This window comes from Myxine glutinosa, chromosome 9, assembly GCF_964187855.1.
Source record: "Myxine glutinosa chromosome 9, kmMyxGlut1.1, whole genome shotgun sequence".
Classification (NCBI taxonomy): Eukaryota; Metazoa; Chordata; class Myxini; order Myxiniformes; family Myxinidae; genus Myxine; species Myxine glutinosa.
The window spans coordinates 800,990-827,032 of record NC_136269.1 but is presented as its reverse complement, the minus strand read 5'-3'; the positions used below and the strand labels follow the sequence as shown (position 1 = coordinate 827,032).

At 41.6% G+C, this 26,043-nt stretch overlaps 1 protein-coding gene across 2 annotated transcripts in view; it reads left to right on the top strand.

Moving 5' to 3' along the window:
* The window catches only part of LOC137435670 (ral GTPase-activating protein subunit alpha-1), a 532,061-nt gene that overhangs the window by 165,427 nt on the left and 340,591 nt on the right, over positions 1-26,043 (top strand). For both annotated transcript variants that reach the window (XM_068129617.2, XM_068129616.2), the window contains exons 10-13: positions 4,744-4,961; positions 16,907-17,158; positions 19,301-19,558; positions 19,786-19,908. In XM_068129617.2, the coding sequence (XP_067985718.2) occupies positions 4,744-4,961; positions 16,907-17,158; positions 19,301-19,558; positions 19,786-19,908 (851 nt within the window). The remainder of the gene's footprint in view (positions 1-4,743; positions 4,962-16,906; positions 17,159-19,300; positions 19,559-19,785; positions 19,909-26,043) is intronic.

The window sequence follows — 26,043 nt, the reverse complement described above, 5'->3', positions numbered from 1 at the left end:
CCACAGTGGTGTATAAGACAGTACCTGGTGTTGGTGTTGGTGTTGATGTTGGTGTTGGTGTTGTTTAGGTGGTGTTTAGCCTGGTGTTGGCTTAGCGGTTCGGGTGCCGGCTTGGGATCCTAGGATCCTGGGTTCGAATCCCGGTCGATCGCTGAATTAACGCCAGGGGGGTTGACTCAGCCTGTCATCCTTCCGAGGTCGGAAAATTGAGTACCAGCTTGCTGGGATGAATGATCCCGGTGTGTACCCCGATTCAGAATATGTACACCGTATCCCTGCGCATCGTCAGAGGCGACTAAGGGTTGGCGCCAGGAAGGGCATCCGGCCATAAAAACATTGCCTCAAACAGGGAACCATGATTGTCATGGGGACCGCAAGGCTAACCCCCGCTCTAGCGGGGTAAATGGCCTTAAAACGATCATTCATTCATTCATTCATAAGACAACATGTCTTCAACATGCTTCAACTCACTTCAACAGCGCTAAATTTCCGGAATTGTTTCAGCGATCTTCAAAACCATTATTTCTTTTCAATTGAAGTATCGACTTGAACACTGCATGTGTTAACATGTTCTATGAACTCTCGTTATAAATGATTCACAATAAACCCAAGTGGATCATGCAGCATATTTTGGACTGGGCTCGAAAGTGTGTTAGTGTGCCTTACAGTCCACATTGCAGTAATATTTGAAAGTTTGTTAGTGTGGCTTACAGTCCACATTGCAGTAATATTTGAAAGTTTGTTAGTGTGGCTTACAGTCCACATTGCAGTGATGTTTGAAAGTTTGTTTGTGTGGCTTACAGTCCACATTGCAGTAATATTTGAAAGTGTGGCTTACAGTCCACATTGCAGTAATGTTTGAAAGTTTGTTCGTGTGGCTTAAAGTCCACATTGCAGTAATATTTGAAAGTTTGTTAGTGTGGCTTAAAGTCCACATTTCAGTGATGTTTGAAGGTTTGTTAGTGTGGCTTACAGTCCACATTGCAGTAATATTTGAAAGTTTGTTAGTGTGGCTTACAGTCCACATTGCAGTAATGTTTGAAAGTTTGTGAGTGTGGCTTAAAGTCCACATTGCAGTGATGTTTGAAGGTTTGTTAGTGTGGCTTACAGTCCACATTGCAGTAATGTTTGAAAGTTTGTGAGTGTGGCTTAAAGTCCACATTGCAGTGATGTTTGAAAGTTTGTTAGTGTGGCTTACAGTCCACATTGCAGTAATGTTTGAAAGTTTGTGAGTGTGGCTTAAAGTCCACATTGCAGTGATGTTTGAAAGTTTGTTTGTGTGGCTTACATTCCACATTGCAGTAATGTTTGAAAGTTTGTGAGTGTGGCTTACAGTCCACATTGCAGTGATGTTTGAAAGTTTGTTTGTGTGGCTTACAGTCCACATTGCAGTAATATTTGAAAGTTTGTTAGTGTGGCTTACAGTCCACATTGCAGTAATATTTGAAAGTTTGTTAGTGTGCCTTACAGTCCACATTGCAGTAATATTTGAAAGTTTGTTAGTGTGGCTTAAAGTCCGCATTGCAATGATTTTTGCAAGTTTGCTAGTGTGGCTTACAGTCCACATTGCAGTAATATTTGAAAGTTTGTGAGTGTGGCTTAAAGTCCACATTGCAGTGATGTTTGAAAGTTTGTTAGTGTGGCTTACAGTCCACATTACAGTAATGTTTGAAAGTTTGTGAGTGTGGCTTAAAGTCCACATTGCAGTAATGTTTGAAAGTTTGTTGGTGTGGCTTAAAGTCCACATTGCAGTAATGTTTGAAAGTTTGTTGGTGTGGCTTACAGTCCACATTGCAGTAATGTTTGAAAGTTTGTTGGTGTGGCTTACAGTCCACATTGCAGTAATGTTTGAAAGTTAGTTTGTGTGGCTTACAGTCCACATTGCAGTAATATTTGTAAGTTTGTTGGTGTGGCTTACAGTCCACATTGCAGTAATGTTTGAAAGTTTGTTGGTGTGGCTTACAGTCCACATTGCAGTAATGTTTGAAAGTTTGTTGGTGTGGCTTACAGTCCACATTGCAGTAATGTTTGAAAGTTTGTTAGTGTGGCTTAAAGTCCACATTCCAATGATGTTTGCAAGTTTGTTAGTGTGGCTTAAAGTCCACATTGCAGTGATATTTGAAAGTTTGTTAGTGTGGCTTAAAGTCCACATTCCAATGATGTTGCAAGTTTGTGAGTGTGGCTTACAGTCCACATTGCAGTGATATTTGAAAGTTTGTTAGTGTGGCTTAAAGTCCACATTCCAATGATGTTGCAAGTTTGTGAGTGTGGCTTACAGTCCACATTGCAGTGATGTTTGAAAGTTTGTTTGTGTGGCTTACAGTCCACATTACAGTAATGTTTGAAAGTTTGTGAGTGTGGCTTACAGTCCACATTACAGTAATATTTGAAAGTTTGTTAGTGTGGCTTACATATCACATTGCAGTAATGTTTGAAAGTTTGTTCGTGTGACTTAAAGTCCACATTGCAGTAATATTTGTAAGTTTGTTAGTGTGGCTTACATATCACATTGCAGTAATATTTGAAAGTTTGTTGGTGTGGCTTAAAGTCCACATTGCAGTAATGTTTGAATGTTTGTTGGTGTGGTTTGCAGTCCACATTGCAGTTATGCTTGAAAGTTTGTTAGTGTGGCTTAAAGTCCACATTGCAGTAATATTTGAAAGTTTCTGAGTGTGGCTTAAAGTCCACATTGCAGTAATATTTGAATGTTTGTTGGTGTGGTTTGCAGTCCACATTGCAGTGATGTTTGAAAGTTTGTTAGTGTGGCTTAAAGTCCACATTGCAGTAATATTTGAAAGTTTGTGAGTGTGTCTTACAGTCCACATTGCAGTAATATTTGAAAGTTTGAGAATGTGGCTTACAGTCCACATTGCAGTAATTTTTGAAAGTTTGTTAGCGTGGCTTACAGTCCACATTGCAGTGACGTTTGAATGTTTGTTGGTGTGGTTTGCAGTCCACAATGCAGTGATGTTTGAAAGTTTGTTGGTGTGGTTTGCAGTCCACAATGCAGTGATGTTTGAAAGTTTGTTAGTGTGGCTTACAGTCCACATTGCAGTGACGTTTGAATGTTTGTTGGTGTGGTTTGCAGTCCACAATGCAGTGATGTTTGAAAGTTTGTTGGTGTGGCTTAAAGTCCACATTGCAGTAATATTTGAAAGTTTGTGAGTGTGGCAAAAAGTCCACATTGCAGTAATATTTGAAAGTTTGGGAGTGTGGCTTACAGTCCACATTGCAGTGACGTTTGAAAGTTTGTTAGTGTGGCTTCGAGTCCACATTACAGTAATATTTGAAAGTTTGGGAGTGTGGCTTACAGTCCACATTGCAGTTATGTTTGAAAGTTTGTTTGTTTGGCTTAGAGTCCACATTGCAGTGATGTTTGAAAGTTTGTTTGTGTGGCTTACAGTCCACTTTGCAGTGATGTTTGAAAATTTGTTTGTGTGGCTTACAGTCCACATTGCGGTGATGTTTGAAAGTTTGTTTGTGTGGCTTACAGTCCATATTGCAGTAATGTTTGAAAGTTTGTGAGTGTGGGTTAAAGTCCACATTGCAGTGATGTTTGAAAGTTTGTAAGTGTGGCTTACAGTCCACATTGCAGTGATGTTTGAAAGTTTGTTTGTGTGGCTTACAGTCCACATTGCAGTAATCATTGAAAGTTTGTGAGTGTGGCTTACAGTCCACATTGCAGTAATGTTTGAAAGTTTGTTCGTGTGGCTTAAAGTCCACATTGCGGTGATGTTTGAAAGTTTGTTCGTGTGGCTTAAAGTCCACATTGCAGTAATGTTTGAAAGTTTGTGAGTGTGGCTTACAGTCCACATTGCAGTAATCATTGAAAGTTTGTGAGTGTGGCTTACAGTCCACATTGTAGTAATGTTTGAAAGTTTGTTCGTGTGGCTTAAAGTCCACATTGCAGTAATGTTGGAAAGTTTGTGAGTGTGGCTTAAAGTCCACATTGTAGTAATATTTGAAAGTTTGTGAGTGTGGCTTAAAGTCCACATTGCAGTGATGTTTGCAAGTTTGTTAGTGTGGCTTACAGTCCACATTGCAGTAATGTTTGAAAATGTGTTTGTGTGGCTCACAGTCCACATTGCAGTAATGTTTGAAAGTTTGTTAGTGTGGCTTGCAATGCTGGTATGGCTTACAGTCCACAATGCAGTTATGTTTGAAAGTGTTGGTGTGGCTTACAGTCCACATTGCAGTAATGTTTGAAAGTGTGTTAGTGTGGCTTACAATGCTAGTATGGCTTGCAGTCCACATCGCAGTAATGTTTGAAAGTTTGTTGGTGTGGCTTACAGTTCACATTGCAGTAATGTTTGAAAGTGTGTTAGTGTGGCTTACCATGCTTGTATGGCTTGTAGTCCACATTGCAGTAATGTTTAAATGTTTGTTATTGTGGCTTGCAATGCTAGTATGGCTTACAGTCTACAATGCAGTTATGTTTGACAGTGTTAGTGTGGCTTACAGTCCACATTGCAGTAATGTTTGAAAATTTGTTAATATGGCTTACAATGCTAGTATGGCTTGCAGTCCACATTGCAGTAATGCTTCAAACCCCCTCCGACCCATCACCCACATCCTCTCACCCCCTCTCCCCAACACCCCATCTCACCCACACCTCAACCCCCCTCACACCTTCTCAACTCCCATCGTACCCACCTCGCACCCCTGTGCACCCCCATCTCACCCACCTCTGACGCCCCTCAACTCCCCACCTCCTCCCTTCCCTAAACCCCCTCTCATTTTCAGCCATGCCTACACCACGTTCAAAACCATGCTACGTGCAAACAGGACAGGACCACGTGACAGGTGAAGCAGTGTTTGGTGTTTGCGATTCCTTCTTAAAAGCACGCACCCTCTTCATTAAGTGGCTTGTCACCTTTTGGCTTGAGACCTTGATACCACCAGCATCTGCCAACCTCAGTTCTGCTGGCATCGACGCCGAATCCATGCCTCGGATAATTCAGGTGAGCCAATCTTTAATTTTTTCATTTATTAATTAAGCAAATCAAAAACTGTGTCTTCATCTATGCAGGTTCATCACTGACAATAATATTTTGCAAATCTTCAGACGACTTGCACTCTCAATATACAGTCACGTGTAAAAGTAAGTACACCCCATGTAAAGTTTTGACTTTTTCAACATATTTCAACATACAGCTCTTTGATCTTCATTTCAACAATATTGATAGATAAAGGTGATATAATATAACAAATATCATGAAACATTTACATTTTGTAGTCCATTGTATAATTTCAATAAACATAAATGCAAATTTCGCATGTGGAAAAAGTAAGGACGCCCTTACATTTATCACGACTTCAAATACCTAAAATTAGAATCAAGTGCACCAGCTCAGGTGCAAATGATGAGAACATCGTTGGAGAGGATCTTGGAGGAACCTGTCTTATTTAAACCTCAGACATTTCGTTTGGTTTGCTCTTTATTGTTGAAGTGTGCGGCGTCACCATGCCTAGATCAAAAGAGCTCTCTGAGGCCTTCAGAAAGAAGGTTATAGATGCCTACGAGTCTGGGAAGGGATTTAAAAAGATCTCCAAACAATTTGAAATCAATCATTCGACTGTCCGGAAGATCATCTGCAAGTGGAGAAGATTCCAAACAACTGCCAACTTGTTCAGGTCATAGTCCGTGGGCTGAGTAGGGCCTCCCCCCCCCCCCCCCCCCACAACTTAACTTCCCGGTATGTCCATGTACCCCCCACCCTAGGGGTTAGGAAAAACCATGTTAACAGAAAAAAAACTAATTCCCAAGGTGTACCTCCCACGCATATTTTGATGTTACCCCCCCCCTGTGTCAGTGATTTCCGAAAATTAGGGGTAGGCGAAATTCAAATGGCCATAACGTTTTACCTAGTCATCCTATGGTTGCATATGACCCCTCAAAATGTTTTTCCTGGGACACTCTTTACAATGATATGTGTTATATGCTAATGAGGTCACTAATGAGGTCACCAGACGTCAAACTATGAGGGAATGAGTTTTTTTTCTGTTAACATGGTTTTTCCTAACCCCTAGGGTGGGGGGTACATGGACATACCCGGGAAGTTAAGTTGTGGGGGGGGTGCATGTAAACCCTACTCAGCCCACGGACTATCAGGCTGCCCCAGCCAGTTCCGCCCGAGAGCAGACCGCAAGATGCTGAAAGCAGTCTCGAAGAACCCCAGAATGTCATCACGGGACCTACAGGTAGCTATTGCCACTGCTTATGTCAAAGTGCACGAGTCTACCATTAGAAAGAGGCTGCACAAATTTGATCAACATGGGAGGTGTGCCAGGAGGAAACCTTTGCTGTCCAGAAAGAACATCAAGGCAAGACTAAAGTTTGCGAATGAACACCTAGGCAAAGAACTGCACTTCTGGAACAATGTGCTCTGGACAGATGAGTCAAAGGTAGAGCTATTTGGCCACAGTACCAGAAGACATGTTTGGCGAAAATCAAAGACAGCATTTGGCCACAAGAACCTGATACCAACTGCAAAGCACGGTGGTGGAAATATTATGGTTTGGGGCATCAGGGCCTGGGCAGCTCACCATCATAAAATCCACTATGAATTCTTCATTGTACCAGAGGGTGCTTGAGGATAATGTGAGGCCATCTGCTGGAAAGTTAAAGCTCAACCCAAGGTGGACCTTGCAACATGACAATGACCCTAAACATTCCAGTAAATCCACCAAGGAATGGCTGAAAAGAAAGAAATGGAGGGTTCTGGAATGGCCAAATCAAAGCCCGGATCTAAATGAATATTCATCCCATCAAAGCCCGGATCTGCATGATCTAAATGACAATGACCCTAAACATACCAGTAAATCTATCAAGGAATGGCTGAAAAGAAAGAAATGGAGTTTTCTGGAATGGCCAAGTCAAAGCCCGGATCTAAATCCCATCGAGATGTTGTGGGGGGATTTGAAACGAGCTGTGCATGCAAGAAACCCCTCAAACCTCGCACAGCTGAAATAATTCTGCATGGAGGAGTGGGCAAAAATTTCTCCCAGTCGATGTCAGAGACTGGTAGACAGTTATAAGAAACGCCTACTTGAGTTTGTTTCTGCCAAAGGGGGCAATACCACCTATTAGAGCCAAGGGTGTACTTACTTTTTCCACATGCGAAATTTGCATTTATGTTTATTTAAATTATACAATGGACTACAAAATGTAAATGTTTCATGATATTTGTTATATTATATCACCTTTATCTATCAATATTGTTGAAATGAAGATCAAAGATCTCACGAGATCTTGTCGGGGCAGTCACTGTTTTTCAAAGCTGTTCCACTATCTTCACGCACGATCAAAGTTAAGTAATTGTTCACAATTGTATTTTTGTCGAAACTGTATTTATCCTATAAACTGGAGAGCTATCATTGCAGGAGGTTATGAGTTATGAGCTCAGTCCTTTCCCTCCTGCCCTCTTTGAAGCCAGAAACGTCTTCCGAAAGGCTGATAAGTCACAACTAGCTCACGCGATCTGTGATCATGCAAGTGATGCCATCCTAGATTCTGTACCAGAAACGGAGATCCACGTCCTTGATGGAGGTTCACTCCTTCACAGAATACCATGGAAGAGTGGAGAAAGCTATGGTGAAATAGCGCAGTCGTATGCTGACTTCACCATCCAGCATTATGGTTCAGCTACGACCATTGTCTTTGATGGCTCTGAGGAAGGGCCGTCCATTAAAGACAACACGCATCAGAGAAGAGGACACAATATTCATCCCATTGTCAGCTTCACTGCTGAGACAAAGTTCTCAGGCAAGAGGGAGGAGGTCCTGTCAAGAGATATCAATAAACAGAGACTGATCGGGATGATAAGTGATGAACTGAGAGAAAGGTATTGCACTGTGGTCAATGCACCTGGAGATGCTGACATCGATATAGTAAAGGCTGCAGTGGAGGCATCTCTTCTACACACCACTACACTGATTGGAGAAGATACTGTGACACGTGTGACAATGTGACAATCCACATAACAAGTTTCTTCCAGAGGAGTCGGAGGATGACGATGAATAGCGACTAACTGTATAAGACAACAAATGCCTAATGGGCTGGTAAACCTGGCTTACTGGATTACCTGATTACTTTGTGCTAATTGTCCCCCGTTGCTCAGCGGAGCGAAAGGGGGACTATGGCTTTCCCCTCCGTCCGTGTGTCCGTCCGTCCGTCCGTGCGTGCGGGCGTGCGTGTGTGCGTGCGTGCGCGTGTGTGTGTGCGTGCGTGCGTGCGTAAGCGAAGGACCGCATTCGAATTTGGTGTGTGGGTGCAACCCACATCAAAATCCAAGATGGCCGCCGCCATGTATGTCTGATGCCATGTATGTCTGACCCTTGTAACCTGCATATCTTGAAAAATAAGCGAAGTACCAACTTCTAATCTGGTGTGTGCGTGTATCTAGGTATAAGGAAGAACGCTATTGAAAATTGGGTCGCCACGTCAAAATCCAAGATGGCCGCCGCCATGTGTGTCTGAACCTTGTGAGATGAATATCTTGAAAAATAAGCGAAGTACCAACTTCTCATCTGGTGTGTGGGTGTATCTCGGCATAAGGACGAACGCTATTGAAAATTGGGTCGCCACGTCAAAGTCCAAGATGGCCGCCACCATATATATGTCTGAAACTTGTGAGCGAAATATCTCGAAAAATAAGCGAAGTACCAACGTCTAATCTGGTGTGTGGGTGTATCTAGGCACACGGAAGAACGCTGTTTAAAATCAGGCCGCCACGTCAAAAGCCAAGATGGCCGCCGCCATTTATGTCTGAAACTTGTGAGATGAATATCTTGAAAAATAAGCAAAGTACCAACTTCTAATTTGGGTTGTGGGTGTATCTCGGCATAAGGAAGAACGCTATTGAGAATTGGGTCGCCACGTCAAAATCCAAGATGGCCGCCACCATATATATGTCTGAACCTTGTGAGAGAAATATCTCGAAAAATAAGCGAAGTACCAACTTCTAATCTGGTGTGTGGGTGTATCTAGGCACACGGAAGAACGCTGTTTAAAATTGGGTCGCCACGTCAAAATCCAAGATGGCCGCCGCCATGTATGTCTGAATCTTGTGAGAAGAATATCTTGAAAGATAAGCGAAGTACCAACTTCTAATTTGGTGTGTGGGTGTATCTCGGCATAAGGAAGACGGCTATTGTAAAGTGGGTCGCCATGTCAAAATCCAGGACGGCCGCCACCATATATATATATATGTCTGAACCTTGTGAGCGAAATATCTTGAAAAATAAGCGAAGTACCTTTTGGTGTGTGGGTGTATCTGGGCATAAAGAAGAACGCTATTGAAAATTGGGTCGCCACGTCAAAATCCAAGATGGCCGCCTCCATGTATGTCTGACCCTTGTGAGCGAAATATCATATCATAGCATGTTTTCTGCGTGTTCCACTTTGTCAACTCACATCACTTCCCCGACGGGGGACCTAGGCATAACGCTTGTTTAAGTAATTTTGATGATTTCCTGGGTGCCTTAAACCTGGGTATACACACTGAAAAAATCTCTCCTGGTTGACTACGATTCGACAGAGCCATTTTAGTGGATCAGGATGTCACCTTGGGATGCCATCTTGGACTTGTCAATAAATAATTAACTGATGGTAATTTTATTGATTGAATTGGATTCCTTGGGCCCTAAAACCTAGAGTTAGACACCAAAACCATCTTTCTAGGTTGAATAATAATTGAGATATGGCCATTTTAAGCTCCCGGCGGCCATCTTGGACGCCATCTTGAAAATGACCCCTTTCCGGAAGTCAGATGTTACTAGATTTTTAGTATGTTATTTAGCATGCCCAATGGTACCAGAATCCATTGAAAAACCTTTTGTATCAATTTTTTGGGGGTTTGGTGAGTTTTTTTTCGTATATTGACCCCACTACTGTCAATTTCCCGACCCGGATCTCAGCCAATGGAGTATCTTCTCTGCTATACTTGGTTATGACAAACTTCCCTGCAAATGTCTGCTGCTCTTCTTCTAATGCTCCAATCGGTTCTTCTGAGCATGTGCTCAGCGATCTCAGAGAGCATCCTCAGCGGCGACGAGCCTGGTATTTCACTCAGGCCGACTGGCATGGTCTTCAAGCAGCCATCAATCATCTGGACTGGTCTCCCATCTCTCCTGCCTCTGACATCAATTCTTCCTGGGAATTCTTCCAAAGCAAACTGCTCTCTCTCATGCACAGATTTATCCCATCTCGTCTTCAGTTGTCTTCCCCTTCCTCCCGTCCATGGTACACTGAATCTTGTGGTGAGGCAGTTGCCCTGAAACAACTTGCCTTTGCCTCTTGGAAGGCTAATCCAAATGAAGGCAATCTCAGTTCCTTCCACCAAGCTCGGAACAAGTTTGTGTCTACCCTCAGGAGTGCCAGGAAGCACTATCTCTCCACACTCAAGAATGAACTCTCAAACCTGTCTCCTTCCTCCAAATCCTGGTGGCATCTGATCATTCCGTTTCTGGTGTTTGTTCCTCCTCCATACCTCCCTTACCTCAAATGGCTACACAGTTGACACCGCACGTGACAAAGCCGAATGCCTCAACTCTGTGTTCGCCTCAAATTCTTGTGTCCCAAACCCATCTCTTTCTGTTCCCACCTTACCGAATCGAACCCAACTGCTCCTGGACTCTGTGTCCTTCTCTCCTGACAAGGTGGAGAAATTTTTGTCAAACCTCGACTCTGATTCTGCAACTGGACCAGACGGCATCAGCCCACGGGTCCTAAAATCCTGCTCTGCCGCTCTATCTCACCCTCTCTCTGTTCTTTTCACCCTCTCTTTTGCTCAAGGTCATCTGCCATCTGCTTGGAAATCAGCAAACATTACCGCTTTACACAAAAAAGGTGCAAAAACAGATCCTTGCAACGACAGACCAATCAGCCTGCTCCAAATTATCAGCAAAGTCATGGAATCCATCATTGCTTCGGATATCAAATCCTTCCTCTTCTCCAATAGCTTGATCTCTGATCATCAATTTTTATTCAGACCAGGTCATTCTACTCTGGACATGCTGCTTCTGCTGTCTCAACAATGGATGGAGGTCTTCAAGCCAAACAGGAAATCAGAGCTGTCTCCCTTGACATATCACGTGCCTTCGATATGGTCTGGCACCCAGCTCTGCTCACCAAACTCTCCTCCTATGGTATCCATGGAAATCTCCACGCATGGCTTGCGGACTTCCTCTCTGGTCGTAGTCAACGTGTGGCCCTGAATGGATTTCTCTCATCTCCCCTTCCTGTTCAGGCTGGAGTTCCCCAAGGCAGTGTTCTGGGCCCTGTGCTTTTTCTGGTCTTTATCAATGATCTATCCGACTCTCTGGAAAATCCTCTATCTCTTTGCTGATGACTCCACTCTCTGCCGCTCCGTTCCTGTTCCCTCAGATCGGCAGTCTGCAGCCTCCTCACTCTCAGAAGACCTGGAGAAAATCACAGACTGGTCAAACAAGTGGAACATGTCTTTCAATCCTGACAAATTTCACACTCTTACTATGTCTCTCCGAAAAGACGGACTGGACAACCCTCCCATCTACTTTGTCAACAATCCTCTCCAAGAAGTCCTGTCGCTAAAGCTTTTGGGTCTCACTATCTGCCATGATCTTTCTTGGGAAAACCATATTTCCAAGCTGGCCTCCAAAGCTAGTCGCCGACTGGGCATCCTCCGTCATGCGAAGTCTTTCCTTGGCACACCTGAGCTCCTCACCACATACAAGGCTTTCATCCGCAGCTCAATGGAATACTGTTCTCCCCTATGGGCCGGTGCTCCTACCTCAAACCTCGCTCGGCTTCACGCTGTTGAAACCAAAGCTTTCAGAATCATTGGAATCTCCCGCGATGAAGCTATCTCCGAGGGCCTTTCACTCACTCACCGCAGGCAGGTTGGTGGTTTTTCTGTCTCCATCGACTCCTCTCCGGCCTTGCTCCCCCAGATCTCTCTGTGCTTTGTCCCCCAAATATTCCTGCAGGTCGCACAAGATCTGCCAGCAACCCTCTGATGGTTAAACTGCCGAAATCTAGGCTCTCTGCTCACCTTCACTCTTTCATTCCTCTTTTCTTCCACCTCTGGAACAAACTCCCACACTCCCTTCAATCCCACTCCTCCCTCCAGGTCTTTAAAACAGCTGTTCACCACCATCTCTTATCTTCCCCCATCCAAAACCTTGATCTTTTCTACCCCCGCAAATTCACCCCAGATCCACTTTGTTTGAAATTCCAACTTCTTTCCTGGAAGTCCTTGCAGTGTCCATATGTTTTATACCCCCCCCCCCCTCCAATGCCTTCCCCTTCAACCCCCCCCCCCAAGGCCCTCTCCCTCCCACAGATCTCTCGATGTCCCTGCTCTCAAATGTTGTGTTTGTTTCCTTCCCCCTCTCTCCCCATCTTGTCTACCGCTCCCCATGTTATATGTTTTATGTGTTGGTTTGTCTTTGTGTGTGATTGGCCTGATTGATTACTGTTGGCTCTTTCACGAGCCTCGATCTTGTGTACAAACAAAAAAAAACAAAAAAAAAAATTAGCTGTATGTTGAAATATGTTGAAAAAGTCAAAACTTTACATGGGGTGTACTTACTTTTTCACGTGACTGTATGTCGCTAAATATCTATCACGTCGATATCTCTTTTCGTGTAGGTTTCCTAATGATCGAATTTTTGATGGAGGTTGTGTGGGATTATTTCAGAATGTTGGGCGAGATTTTTCTGCAATGGAGAGAGAGCAGGGGATTGGGAATACTCGTCTTGATCAAAACGAATGATTGGTCAAGCATTGGTGGAGAAGCGTAGGTGATCAAAGGTGTTCCCGGGGGAGGAGGCTGTTTCACAGCACCACTTGGTTGTCTGCGACGTAAGGGTGAAAGGTTCGAGGAGAGCTCGGCGGTGAAGTACCAACCGAGAATGAAGGTGTGGAGGTTGAAAGAGGTGACAGTAAGGGAGGCATTAAAAGAGAGGCTGAGTAGGGTCGAGGATGATGTGGTTGAGCTTGAAAGTGGTTGGATGTCAATGAAAGATAGTCTGTTGGCAGCAGTTGGTGAGGTATGTGGATGGACAAAAGGACCACCGAGGCACTCGGAAACATGGTGGTGGGATTATGAAGTTGGAAAGAACATTGACGAGAAGATGAAGAAGTTCAAGGAGTGGCAGAAGGCTTAGGGTATGGGGGCAGAAAAGGCAGAGCATGAAAGTTATAAGGCAGCCATGAAGGCTGCAAAGAAAGAGGTAGCAAAGGCGCAGGAGGCATGTAGGAAAATGTTCGGAGAACGCTTGGATTCGAAAGAGGGTCAGAGAGCGGTATTCAGGATTGCAAAGCAGATAGCGAAAGAGAGGTCTGATGTGATGGGGGTGAGTTGCTTGAAGGATGAAGTGGGAAAAATCGTTGTGGACCCAGATGGAATTAAAGGAAGATGGAAAAGATATATGGAAATGCTGTTGAATACAGAGAATGAATGGGATGGCAACATAGAGAGTAACCCAGTTTTCGGACCGGCAGAGAAGATAACTGAGAAGGAAGTTGAGGAAGCGATAAAAGCGATGAAGAGTAGAAACGCGGGAGGGCCGACGGGAGTTGTGGGAGATATGTTGAAGGCAGCAGGAAGTTGGGGTGTGAAGAGAATGACAGAGATCTGTAATCTGGTGATGAAAGAAGGCCGCATTCCAGTGGATTGGGAACTGAGTACCCTCGTCCCATATACAAGGGGAAAGGTGACCCTCTGGACTGTGGCTCGTACCGTGCGATAAAGTTATTGGAGCATGGAATGAAGGTATTGGAAAGGGTGTTGGAGAGGAGGATAAGGAAGAAGGTGAAGATCGACGAAATGCAGTTTGGATTTATGCCAGGAAGAGGAACGACTGACACGCTCTTTATTTTGAGGAAGTTGCAGGAGAAGTACATGGAGAAGAGGAAGAAGTTGTTTCTTGGGTTTGTTGATCTGGAGAAAGCATTTGTTAGGGTTACACAAGAAGTTGTGACATGGGTATTGAGGAAGTTAGGAGTGGAGGAATGGTTGATCAGAATGTACAAAAGAGCGCACACAGCTGTAAGGACGAAGGACGGGAACAGTGGTCAGTTTGATGTGAAGGTGGGAGTGCGTCAGTGGTCGGTACTAAGTCCACTACTATTTGTAGCTGTGATGGAGGTGCTGGCTCAGAACGTAAAGGAGGGTTTACCGTGGGAGTTGTTGTATGCAGATGATCTGGTGTTGATTGCGGAAAGGATGGATGGACTGAAGGAAAAGATGAACAAGTGAAAGGAATCTATGGAGACAAAAGGTCTGAAGGTGGATATCAGAAAGATGAAGGTGATGGCAAGTGGTAAAGCATGAGGTGAGGTGGAAAGAACTGGGAAGTGGCCATGTGCTGTGTGCAGGAAGGGTGTCGGAGTGAACTCCATTCAATGTACAATGTGCGCTGAGTGGGTTCATCAAAAATGTAGTGGTCTGAGAGCGTCATTAACCAGTGTGGCAGCTACATTCAAATGTAAGGTGTGCACAGAGGGAGCTGCAGATGGAGGAAATGTTGAGTTGGATCTTGGAGACGGCGTGAAGCTGGAAGGTGTGAAAACATTTTGCTACCTCGGAGACATGCTGAATGGAGAAGGTGGATCAGACTCGGCAACGGTTGCTGGAGTGAGATGTGCATGGAAGAGGTTTCGGGAACTGAGTGGCGTGCTGATGAGGAGGGGAGTGTCGTTGAAGCTGAAGGGAAAGGTGTATGCTGCATGTGTGAGAAGTGTTATGATTTATGGGAGCGAGACATGGGTAATGAACGTAGAGCAGCAACGAAGGTTGGAAAGGGTGGAAATGCAAATGGTTCGATGGATGTGCGGAGTATCTTTGAGAGAGAGGAAGACAAATGATGAATTGTGAAAGATGATGGGAATAGAGCCTGTGATTGATGCTGTGAAGAGGAACAGGTTGAGATGGTTTGGTCATGTGTTGAGGAAGGATGAAAGTGACTGATTGAGAAGAGTGATGGAAATGAATGTAGAAGGAAGTAGAGGATGGGGAAGACCGAGAAAGACTTGGCTAAATATGGTGGAAGAACAAATGCGGGCAAGGGGGTTAACAAGGGGAGATGCAGAAAATAGGGCAAAATGGAGAAGATTGTCAAGGGGACCGCAAGGCTAACCCCCGCTCTAGCAGGGAAAATGGCCTTAAAATGCATGTTGTTGTTGTTGTTGTTGTTGTGGAGAGAGAGCAGGGGATTGGGAATACTCGTCTTGATTAAAAACGAATGATTGGTCAAGCATTGGTGGAGAAGCCAAAAATCAATTTTCCCAAGCACAAGTTTACCACCCTGAGGAACAAGGTGAAGCTTACATTTGGGGTAGTACCGTTCGTTTGAGTGAAAGAGTGAAGTATTGGTTGAGGTATGATTATAAAATCATTCCTATTCTCCAAAGATATAATCTCAGATCATCAATTCAGATTCAGACCAGGTCACTCTACCTTGGACATGTAATTTCAACTCTTCCAACAATGGGTGGAGGCCCTCCATGTCGGACATGAGAACCTATACACTCACTGTGTCTCTCTCTCTTTGAAAGGACCGCACCACACACCCTCCCATTTACTTTCTCAATAACTGGCTTGTCGTGGTCAGTCACTCAAACTTTTGGGTATTACTATCAGCCATGATCTATCCCTCTCAATTTTCCCTTCAAGTGTTCAAAACAGATGTTCACCACCATCTCAGATCACCCTCCATCCGAAACTATGATCTTTTCTACACCCTTAACCCTCCCCAAGCCCACCTCCTTCCAATTTTCCAGTTTTTCCTTTCTGAGCGTTTGTTTCTGTGTCCATCTTGTCCACCCATGCATCTTCCCCTACACCTCATTTCTTCACACATCCCTTATCTGTCCAAGCCTTCCTCCACCTTGTCCATCATCCCTGCTGTTGATGTTCCATTCTCTCCTTTAGATATTCCTTTTGTTCTTTTGCATCCTGATCCATCCTGTGTTCTCGCTCTTCCACGAGCCTCGACTTTGTCAAGAAATGGTGTAAACAGAAATCAATTTATAAATTTTCTCATCACAACTGTTTTATGTCTCTCTTCCTTCCTGCTTTTTTATTTTTATTTTTTATTTTTACAACCTCCAGCCCTTCCTCCAGTTTCTATATTCATCTGTAATATATTATTACTTTCTTTGTTTAATTACTATTTATTTCCCTTTTTCCAATATTCTTTCCATGAGGCCAACTCTCTTTGACCCATGAGGTCTTGTCCTTCCCATTGAGCTCTGACGTCCGTTTACGTAATCTCTCCCTTGTTTTAGAATCCTCCCTCGATCCACACTTCACACAATTATTTGTCTCATACAAAGAGGAGTACCCAAAGCGGTAGATTCGCCTCATTTCTCTGGATATTAAATGCGCCCACCACCTTGGGCATGAACCCGCGGTCAAATCCCAAAAAAGTCGTTACATATTGCATACGCACCTCAAATGTTGATTGTTTATCCAGTTTCAAAAACGTTTGGATATGTGCCCGGAATTGCATTTCTTGGAATTTGACCTTTTCACCACCATCTCATATCATCCATGAGGCGGGACCTAAAATGATATTGCGCTTGCACCTTTTTGCCATGTGGTGATCATTACCAAGTTCGGTGAATTTCTGCACAATCGTTTTGGAGTATATACGGACAGCCGGAAAGACACACGGAGCCGATTATGAAAAACCCCTGTGTTTTTTCAAAAACCGTTGGGATAAAAACGAAACGAAATGGTTAACACCAAATTCTTTATACATGGGGATGGAGATTTGTCGGGCCTCAACCTAAACTTCACGGGCTTCGACCTCGACATGTTGGGCTTGTCTTTACAATAACATCCTTCATCTTTTTGTATTTTGTTGCGTACCTACACACTTGTTTGATCTACCCTTAACTTTTTACTTGAAACTGCAGCGAGTAGCAGCAGGCCTATCGGGCCGTAGTGGTGAGGGACGAGAGAAAGTGGAGTCCGATGGTGTTCTGTCAAATGGTGAGCTGAGCCATTCGGGAAGCAGTAGCACACTGACGACCGAGTGCATCCCCGGCGTCTCGAGTTTTGGCAGTGGTCTGGCCGGTGAGGAGGTTGCTTGTCAAACAGCGCTGGTTCGCAGAGTGCTTTGCTCAAGCCAAGAAAACATGGACTTCGTTTGTGAAGTTTTTCGCCAGGTATGCCCTTCACATATTTGTCTTCACTCGGTCATTATGATTGTGAGCATGATCATTATCATCATCCTTTTTCTCCATGTATGTTTGGGTCTTCTTTCCCATTGTTTGAAATGATGGCAGGCCGACTTTATTTTGGGTGTGCCAAATGTCTGTCGCTGTGACAAAGCCATACTCTAAGGAATACATTTCAATTACAAGAACGGCCTTCAGGAAGAGCCCATACAACCTCCAGGCTGAACAATTTACGTTATGTATCCCACTGATGTGCTGGATTTGGATCCGGACCTGAACCTAAATCCAATTGATATGTCCTTCTCACGCTCCAAACTTGTCCACCGAGTTTCATCCCGAATCCGTCTATAACGTTTTGAGATATCGTGTTATTTATCGTTTTAGCTCTATCACTCAACAGTGTAGAATCACTTAAAAATTATATTATCCGGATCCGTCTCCTCACCAAAATGTAATCAATACTTCCTTGTCACACACCCAACCTGACCACCAAATTTCGTCCAAATCCGTCCTTAACTTTTTGAGATGTCCTGCTCACAGCCAAACAAACAAATAGATGAAAAATCGCTCATAGAGCGACACTTGGCAAAACAGAACGAAGTAGCATGGCACTCAGCAGAGCATCCTTTTGACCTCAAAAATAATTGGTGGTTGAATTCAGTTTGTTGATATGAAAATCGTCTTCAAAGTTGAAGTTAATTGGATGAAAATTGACAATTTTAGAAATTTGACCTATGTTGACCTTTTGGCCTATGTTGACCTCAAAAATAATTGGTGGTTGAATTCAGTTGGCTGATATGCAAATCGTCTTCAAAGTTGAAGTTAATTGGATGAAAATTGACAATTTTAGAAATTTGACCTATGTTGACCTTTTGGCCTATGTTGACCTCAAAAATAATTGGTGGTTGAATTCAGTTTGCTGATATGAAAATCCTATTCAGATTTCAAATCAATCAGATGAAAATTGAGGATTTTAGAAATTTGAAAATAGCTTGTTGAACTTTTGGCCGATTTTGACATGGTGTCCTATTTTGATCTCAAAAATAGTTGGTGGTTGAATTAAGTTCGCTGATATGCAAATCCTATTCACATTTCAAGTCAATCGGGTAAAAATTGAGTATTTTAGAAATTTGAAAAAAGTGGTTAACCTTTTGACCTTTTGACTGAAAAAAAAATAGGATTTTGTCAGACCACAAAACACCATTTGGTGAAGTTTAGTGAAAATCGGTTTAAAATTGTGACCTGTAGGCAAGTATAAGTGAGCGGACAGACACACACACACACACACACACACACACACACACACACACACACACACACACACACACACAAACCGGAGTGATCAACATACTTGCAAAAAAAAATTTTTTACCAAGTAACAACCAGACAGCTGACAACATAACGTCCATCCACCCTTTGGTGACAGTGGTAACTGGGAGCCTCTTCTTCAGTTTCTCACCTCTTTTTAATAACCTTGTTTTTTTTTTTTGCATTTTTTTTTCTGAACTCTCTTATATTCTCATTTACAGGTGACTCTCTGTGCTCATATTACTTGCTGCTCCAGTAGCAACTCTTTTTTTTCTAGCTTGTGCAAACACCTCATATTATTGTGCATAGATAGCTTTTTGGCACTGTCCCTGAAAGGATTACTCACAAACCATGATCGAAATGTCTGAAACATTGAATAACGTTGATCTCACAGCAGTCCTTGACATGAATTCCTTTGTGGTCGCTCTTTCTGGAGTTTGTAGAAATGACGGCTTTAATCCACTCATCCCATATGTGCAGTATACGTAGTCCTTGACAGTATGTTTTTGACAGTACAGTAGTATGTTTTTGAAAGTGCGGATAAGAGCCTGAATCTTTGCCATGAGCATTTGGTTGGTGGAAGATTCAACTGGGGTTACAAAAGGATAGTTAAAGTGTCTGAATCTTAGTCTCTGGCGCAAAAGTTATTCAACTTTATAATGTGTTAAGCACATTTGTAAACTCACAAATTTCTCAACTGTAATTATAAACTATTGTTTATTTTACTTGTGCGTAAAAAGTTTTCTTATTTTGTTCAGACATGCATCACTATGTGATGTGTTTTGGTTTGTGGACTGAGGTGTGTCACCGCCTTTGTTGTAGGCCATGCTGCTGCCCATTTCTGAGATGATTGTGATGCAGAGTGTACTGAAAGTGTACCAAGAATGGATTGAGAATGAACTAAAGGCACCGTTTGTTTCTGACAATGACACGGACTCATTGGAAGGAGCTGGTGGATTTGATGGTGCCACTTACGAGGAGGATGCAGAGACGTTTGAGAAGGAAACCTCAGGCCAAGAAGTTGAGATTGCGGAGAAGGTTAAGGAAATTGAATTGGTGATTGTGGAAGAGGAAAGCAAGGTGTGATTTCATAAACATCCAGGATTATGTATAATTATTTGATCAATGGATTGTGCATTTTGGAAGGAGGAAAATCACATTATAGCTGAACATATTGGTACAGTAACCTCAATTGAGAATTATAATTTTGCCTTTCTGGTATTTCCTTTCTGATGGGATGACAGCTCTGGAAACTGCTTATTGCCTTTTATTGCCTCTGCTGTGGAATGTTGTCTTTTTTGTTGAAGGTTTTGCACTCACGGAGACACAGTCGTAGTTCCAGTTGGGGCAGGTCAGGCTCATACCAGAAGGCCATCAACCCTGTGAGCCATGGGAAAGACCCGGCTGTGAACTTCCAAACGTTTCTTCAGGTCTGAGTAACTTTCCTACTCTTGGCTAAATGGGTTGTTCGGGCTTCTTTAGAATGAGTAGCTTTGAGGCATGATAGACCTTTGGCCAATCTTGCCCAAGTGACATCACCATCCCTGGAATTTAGCATGATCAAGGGACATTCCATAGATTGTAGAAAATGCCAAACAAGAGAAAAGAAGGGACATTCCATAGCTTGTAGAAAATGCCAAACAATAGAAAAGAAGGGACATCCATAGCTTGTAGAAAATGCCAAACAATAGAAAAGAAAGGACATTCCAAAGCTTGTAGAAAATGCCAAACAATAGAAAAGTAGGGATATTCCATAGCTTGTAGAAAATGCCAAACAATATAAAAGAAGGGACATTCCATAGCTTGTAGAAAATGCCAAACAATAGAAAAGAAGGGATATTCCATAGCTTGTAGAAAATGCCAAACAAGAGAAAAGAAGGGACATTCATTCCATAGCTTGTAGAAAATGCCAAACAATAGAAAAGAAGGGATATTCCATAGCTTGTAGAAAATTCCAAGCAATTGAAAAGAAGGGACATTCCATAGCTTGTAGAAAATGCCAAACAATAGAAAAGAAAGGACATTCCATAGCTTGTAGAAAATGCCAAACAATAGAAAAGAAGGGATATTCCATAGCTTGTAGAAAATTCCAAGCAATAGAAAAGAAGGGACATTCCATAGCTTGTAGAAAATGCCAAACAATAGAAAAGAAAGGACATTCCATAGCTTGTAGAAAATGCCAAACAATAGAAAAGAAGGGACATTCCATAGCTTGTAGAAAATGCCAAACAATAGAAAAGAAAGGACATTCCATAGCTTGTAGAAAATGCCAAACAATAGAAAAGAAGGGACATTCCAAAGCTTGTAGAAAATGCCAAGCAATAGAAAAGAGGGGACATTCCATAGCTTGTAGAAAATGCCAAACAAGAGAAAAGAAGGGACATTCCAAAGCTTGTAGAAAATGCCAAACAAGAGAAAAGAAGGGACATTCCAAAGCTTGTAGAAAATGCCAAACAAGAGAAAAGAAGGGACATTCCAAAGCTTGTAGAAAATGCCAAACAATAGAAAAGAAGGGACATTCCATAGCTTGTAGAAAATGCCAAACAATAGAAAAGAAGGGACATTCCATAGCTTGTAGAAAATTCCAAGCAATAGAAAAGAAGGGACATTCCATAGCTTGTAGAAAATGCCAAACAATAGAAAAGAAGGGATATTCCATAGCTTGTAGAAAATGCCAAACAATAGAAAAGAAGGGACATTCCATAGCTTGTAGAAAATGCCAAACAATAGAAAAGAAGGGATAATCCATAGCTTGTAGAAAATGCCAAACAATAGAAAAGAAGGGATATTCCATAGCTTGTAGAAAATGCCAAACAATAGAAAAGAAGGGATAATCCATAGCTTGGAGAAAATGCCAAACAATAGAAAAGAAGGGATATTCCATAGCTTGTAGAAAATGCCAAACAATAGAAAAGAAGGGATATTCCATAGCTTGTAGAAAATGCCAAACAATAGAAAAGAAAGGACATTCCATAGATTGTAGAAAATGCCAAACAATAGAAAAGAAAGGACATTCCAAAGCTTGTAGAAAATGCCAAACAATAGAAAAGAGGGGACATTCCATAGCTTGTAGAAAATGCCAAACAAGAGAAAAGAAGGGACATTCCAAAGCTTGTAGAAAATGCCAAACAACAGAAAAGAGGGGACATTCCATAGCTTGTAGAAAATGCCAAACAAGAGAAAAGAAGGGACATTCCATAGATTGTAGAAAATGCCAAACAATAGAAAAGAGGGGACATTCCATAGCTTGTAGAAAATCCCAAACAATAGAAAAGAAGGGACATTCCAAAGCTTGTAGAAAATGCCAAACAAGAGAAAAGAAGGGACATTCCAAAGCTTGTAGAAAATGCCAAACAAGAGAAAAGAAGTGATATTCCAAAGCTTGTAGAAAATGCCAAACAATAGAAAAGAAGGGACATTCCATAGCTTGTAGAAAATTCCAAGCAATAGAAAAGAAGGGACATTCCGTAGCTTGTAGAAAATGCCAAACAATAGAAAAGAAGGGATATTCCATAGCTTGTAGAAAATGCCAAACAATAGAAAAGAAGGGACATTCCATAGCTTGTAGAAAATGCCAAACAAGAGAAAAGAAGGGACATTCCAAAGCTTGTAGAAAATGCCAAACAAGAGAAAAGAAGGGATATTCCAAAGCTTGTAGAAAATGCCAAACAATAGAAAAGAAGGGACATTCCAAAGCTTGTAGAAAATGCCAAACAATAGAAAAGAAGGGACATTCCATAGCTTGTAGAAAATGCCAAACAATAGAAAAGAAGGGACATTCCATAGCTTGTAGAAAATTCCAAGCAATAGAAAAGAAGGGACATTCCGTAGCTTGTAGAAAATGCCAAACAATAGAAAAGAAGGGATATTCCATAGCTTGTAGAAAATGCCAAACAATAGAAAAGAAGGGACATTCCGTAGCTTGTAGAAAATGCCAAACAATAGAAAAGAAGGGAGAATCCATAGCTTGTAGAAAATGCCAAACAATAGAAAAGAGGGATATTCCATAGCTTGTAGAAAATGCCAAACAATAGAAAAGAAGGGATATTCCAGAGCTTGGAGAAAATGCCAAACAATAGAAAAGAAGGGATATTCCATAGCTTGTAGAAAATGCCAAACAATAGAAAAGAAGGGATATTCCATAGCTTGGAGAAAATGCCAAACAATAGAAAAGAAGGGACATTCCATAGCTTGTAGAAAATGCCAAACAATAGAAAAGAAAGGACATTCCATAGATTGTAGAAAATGCCAAACAATAGAAAAGAAAGGACATTCCAAAGCTTGTAGAAAATGCCAAACAATAGAAAAGAGGGGACATTCCATAGCTTGTAGAAAATGCCAAACAAGAGAAAAGAAGGGACATTCCAAAGCTTGTAGAAAATGTCAAACAACAGAAAAGAGGGGACATTCCATCGCTTGTAGAAAATGCCAAACAAGAGAAAAGAAGGGACATTCCATAGATTGTAGAAAATGCCAAACAATAGAAAAGAGGGGACATTCCATAGCTTGTAGAAAATCCCAAACAATAGAAAAGAGGGACATTCCATCGCTTGTAGAAAATGCCAAGCAATAGAAAAGAGGGGACATTCCATAGCTTGTAGAAAATGCCAAACAATAGAAAAGAAAGGACATTCCATAGATTGTAGAAAATGCCAAACAATAGAAAAGAAAGGACATTCCAAAGCTTGTAGAAAATGCCAAACAATAGAAAAGAGGGGACATTCCATAGCTTGTAGAAAATGCCAAACAAGAGAAAAGAAGGGACATTCCAAAGCTTGTAGAAAATGCCAAGCAATAGAAAAGAGGGACATTCCATGGCTTGTAGAAAATGCCAAACAATAGAAAAGAAGGGATAATCCATAGCTTGGAGAAAATGCCAAACAATAGAAAAGAAGGGATATTCCATAGCTTGTAGAAAATGCCAAACAATAGAAAAGAAGGGATATTCCATAGCTTGTAGAAAATGCCAAACAATAGAAAAGAAAGGACATTCCATAGATTGTAGAAAATGCCAAACAATAGAAAAGAAAGGACATTCCAAAGCTTGTAGAAAATGCCAAACAATAGAAAAGAGGGGACATTCCATAGCTTGTAGAAAATGCCAAACAAGAGAAAAGAAGGGACATTCCAAAGCTTGTAGAAAATGCCAAACAACAGAAAAGAGGGGACATTCCATAGCTTGTAGAAAATGCCAAACAAGAGAAAAGAAGGGACATTCCATAGATTGTAGAAAATGCCAAACAATAGAAAAGAGGGGACATTCCATAGCTTGTAGAAAATCCCAAACAATAGAAAAGAGGGACATTCCATCGCTTGTAGAAAATGCCAAGCAATAGAAAAGAGGGGACATTCCATAGCTTGTAGAAAATGCCAAACAAGAGAAAAGAAGGGACATTCCAAAGCTTGTAGAAAATGCCAAACAAGAGAAAAGAAGTGATATTCCAAAGCTTGTAGAAAATGCCAAACAATAGAAAAGAAGGGACATTCCAAAGCTTGTAGAAAATGCCAAACAATAGAAAAGAAGGGACATTCCATAGCTTGTAGAAAATGCCAAACAATAGAAAAGAAGGGACATTCCATAGCTTGTAGAAAATTCCAAGCAATAGAAAAGAAGGGACATTCCGTAGCTTGTAGAAAATGCCAAACAATAGAAAAGAAGGGATATTCCATAGCTTGTAGAAAATGCCAAACAATAGAAAAGAAGGGACATTCCATAGCTTGTAGAAAATGCCAAACAATAGAAAAGAAAGGACATTCCATAGCTTGTAGAAAATGCCAAACAATAGAAAAGAAGGGACATTCCATAGCTTGTAGAAAATGCCAAACAATAGAAAAGAAAGGATATTCCAAAGCTTGTAGAAAATGCCAAACAATAGAAAAGAAGGGACATTCCAAAGCTTGTAGAAAATGCCAAACAACAGAAAAGAAGGGACATTCCATAGCTTGTAGAAAATGCCAAACAATAGAAAAGAAGGGACATTCCATAGCTTGTAGAAAATTCCAAGCAATAGAAAAGAAGGGACATTCCGTAGCTTGTAGAAAATGCCAAACAATAGAAAAGAAGGGATATTCCATAGCTTGTAGAAAATGCCAAACAATAGAAAAGAAGGGACATTCCGTAGCTTGTAGAAAATGCCAAACAATAGAAAAGAAGGGATAATCCATAGCTTGTAGAAAATGCCAAACAATAGAAAAGAAGGGATATTCCATAGCTTGTAGAAAATGCCAAACAATAGAAAAGAAGGGATATTCCATAGCTTGGAGAAAATGCCAAACAATAGAAAAGAAGGGATATTCCATAGCTTGTAGAAAATGCCAAACAATAGAAAAGAAGGGATATTCCATAGCTTGGAGAAAATGCCAAACAATAGAAAAGAAGGGACATTCCATAGCTTGTAGAAAATGCCAAACAATAGAAAAGAAAGGACATTCCATAGATTGTAGAAAATGCCAAACAATAGAAAAGAAAGGACATTCCAAAGCTTGTAGAAAATGCCAAACAATAGAAAAGAGGGGACATTCCATAGCTTGTAGAAAATGCCAAACAAGAGAAAAGAAGGGACATTCCAAAGCTTGTAGAAAATGCCAAACAACAGAAAAGAGGGGACATTCCATCGCTTGTAGAAAATGCCAAACAAGAGAAAAGAAGGGACATTCCATAGATTGTAGAAAATGCCAAACAATAGAAAAGAGGGGACATTCCATAGCTTGTAGAAAATCCCAAACAATAGAAAAGAGGGACATTCCATCGCTTGTAGAAAATGCCAAGCAATAGAAAAGAGGGGACATTCCATAGCTTGTAGAAAATTCCAAACAAGAGAAAAGAAGGGACATTCCGTAGCTTGTAGAAAATGCCAAACAATAGAAAAGAAGGGATATTCCATAGCTTGTAGAAAATGCCAAACAAGAGAAAAGAAGGGACATTCCAAAGCTTGTAGAAAATGCCAAACAAGAGAAAAGAAGGGATATTCCAAAGCTTGTAGAAAATGCCAAACAATAGAAAAGAAGGGACATTCCAAAGCTTGTAGAAAATGCCAAACAATAGAAAAGAAGGGACATTCCATAGCTTGTAGAAAATGCCAAACAATAGAAAAGAAGGGACATTCCATAGCTTGTAGAAAATTCCAAGCAATAGAAAAGAAGGGACATTCCGTAGCTTGTAGAAAATGCCAAACAATAGAAAAGAAGGGATATTCCATAGCTTGTAGAAAATGCCAAACAATAGAAAAGAAGGGACATTCCATAGCTTGTAGAAAATGCCAAACAATAGAAAAGAAGGGATAATCCATAGCTTGGAGAAAATGCCAAACAATAGAAAAGAAGGGATATTCCATAGCTTGTAGAAAATGCCAAACAATAGAAAAGAAGGGATAATCCATAGCTTGTAGAAAATGCCAAACAATAGAAAAGAAGGGATATTCCATAGCTTGGAGAAAATGCCAAACAATAGAAAAGAAGGGATATTCCATAGCTTGTAGAAAATGCCAAACAAAAGAAAAGAAGGGATATTCCATAGCTTGGAGAAAATGCCAAACAATAGAAAAGAAGGGACATTCCATAGCTTG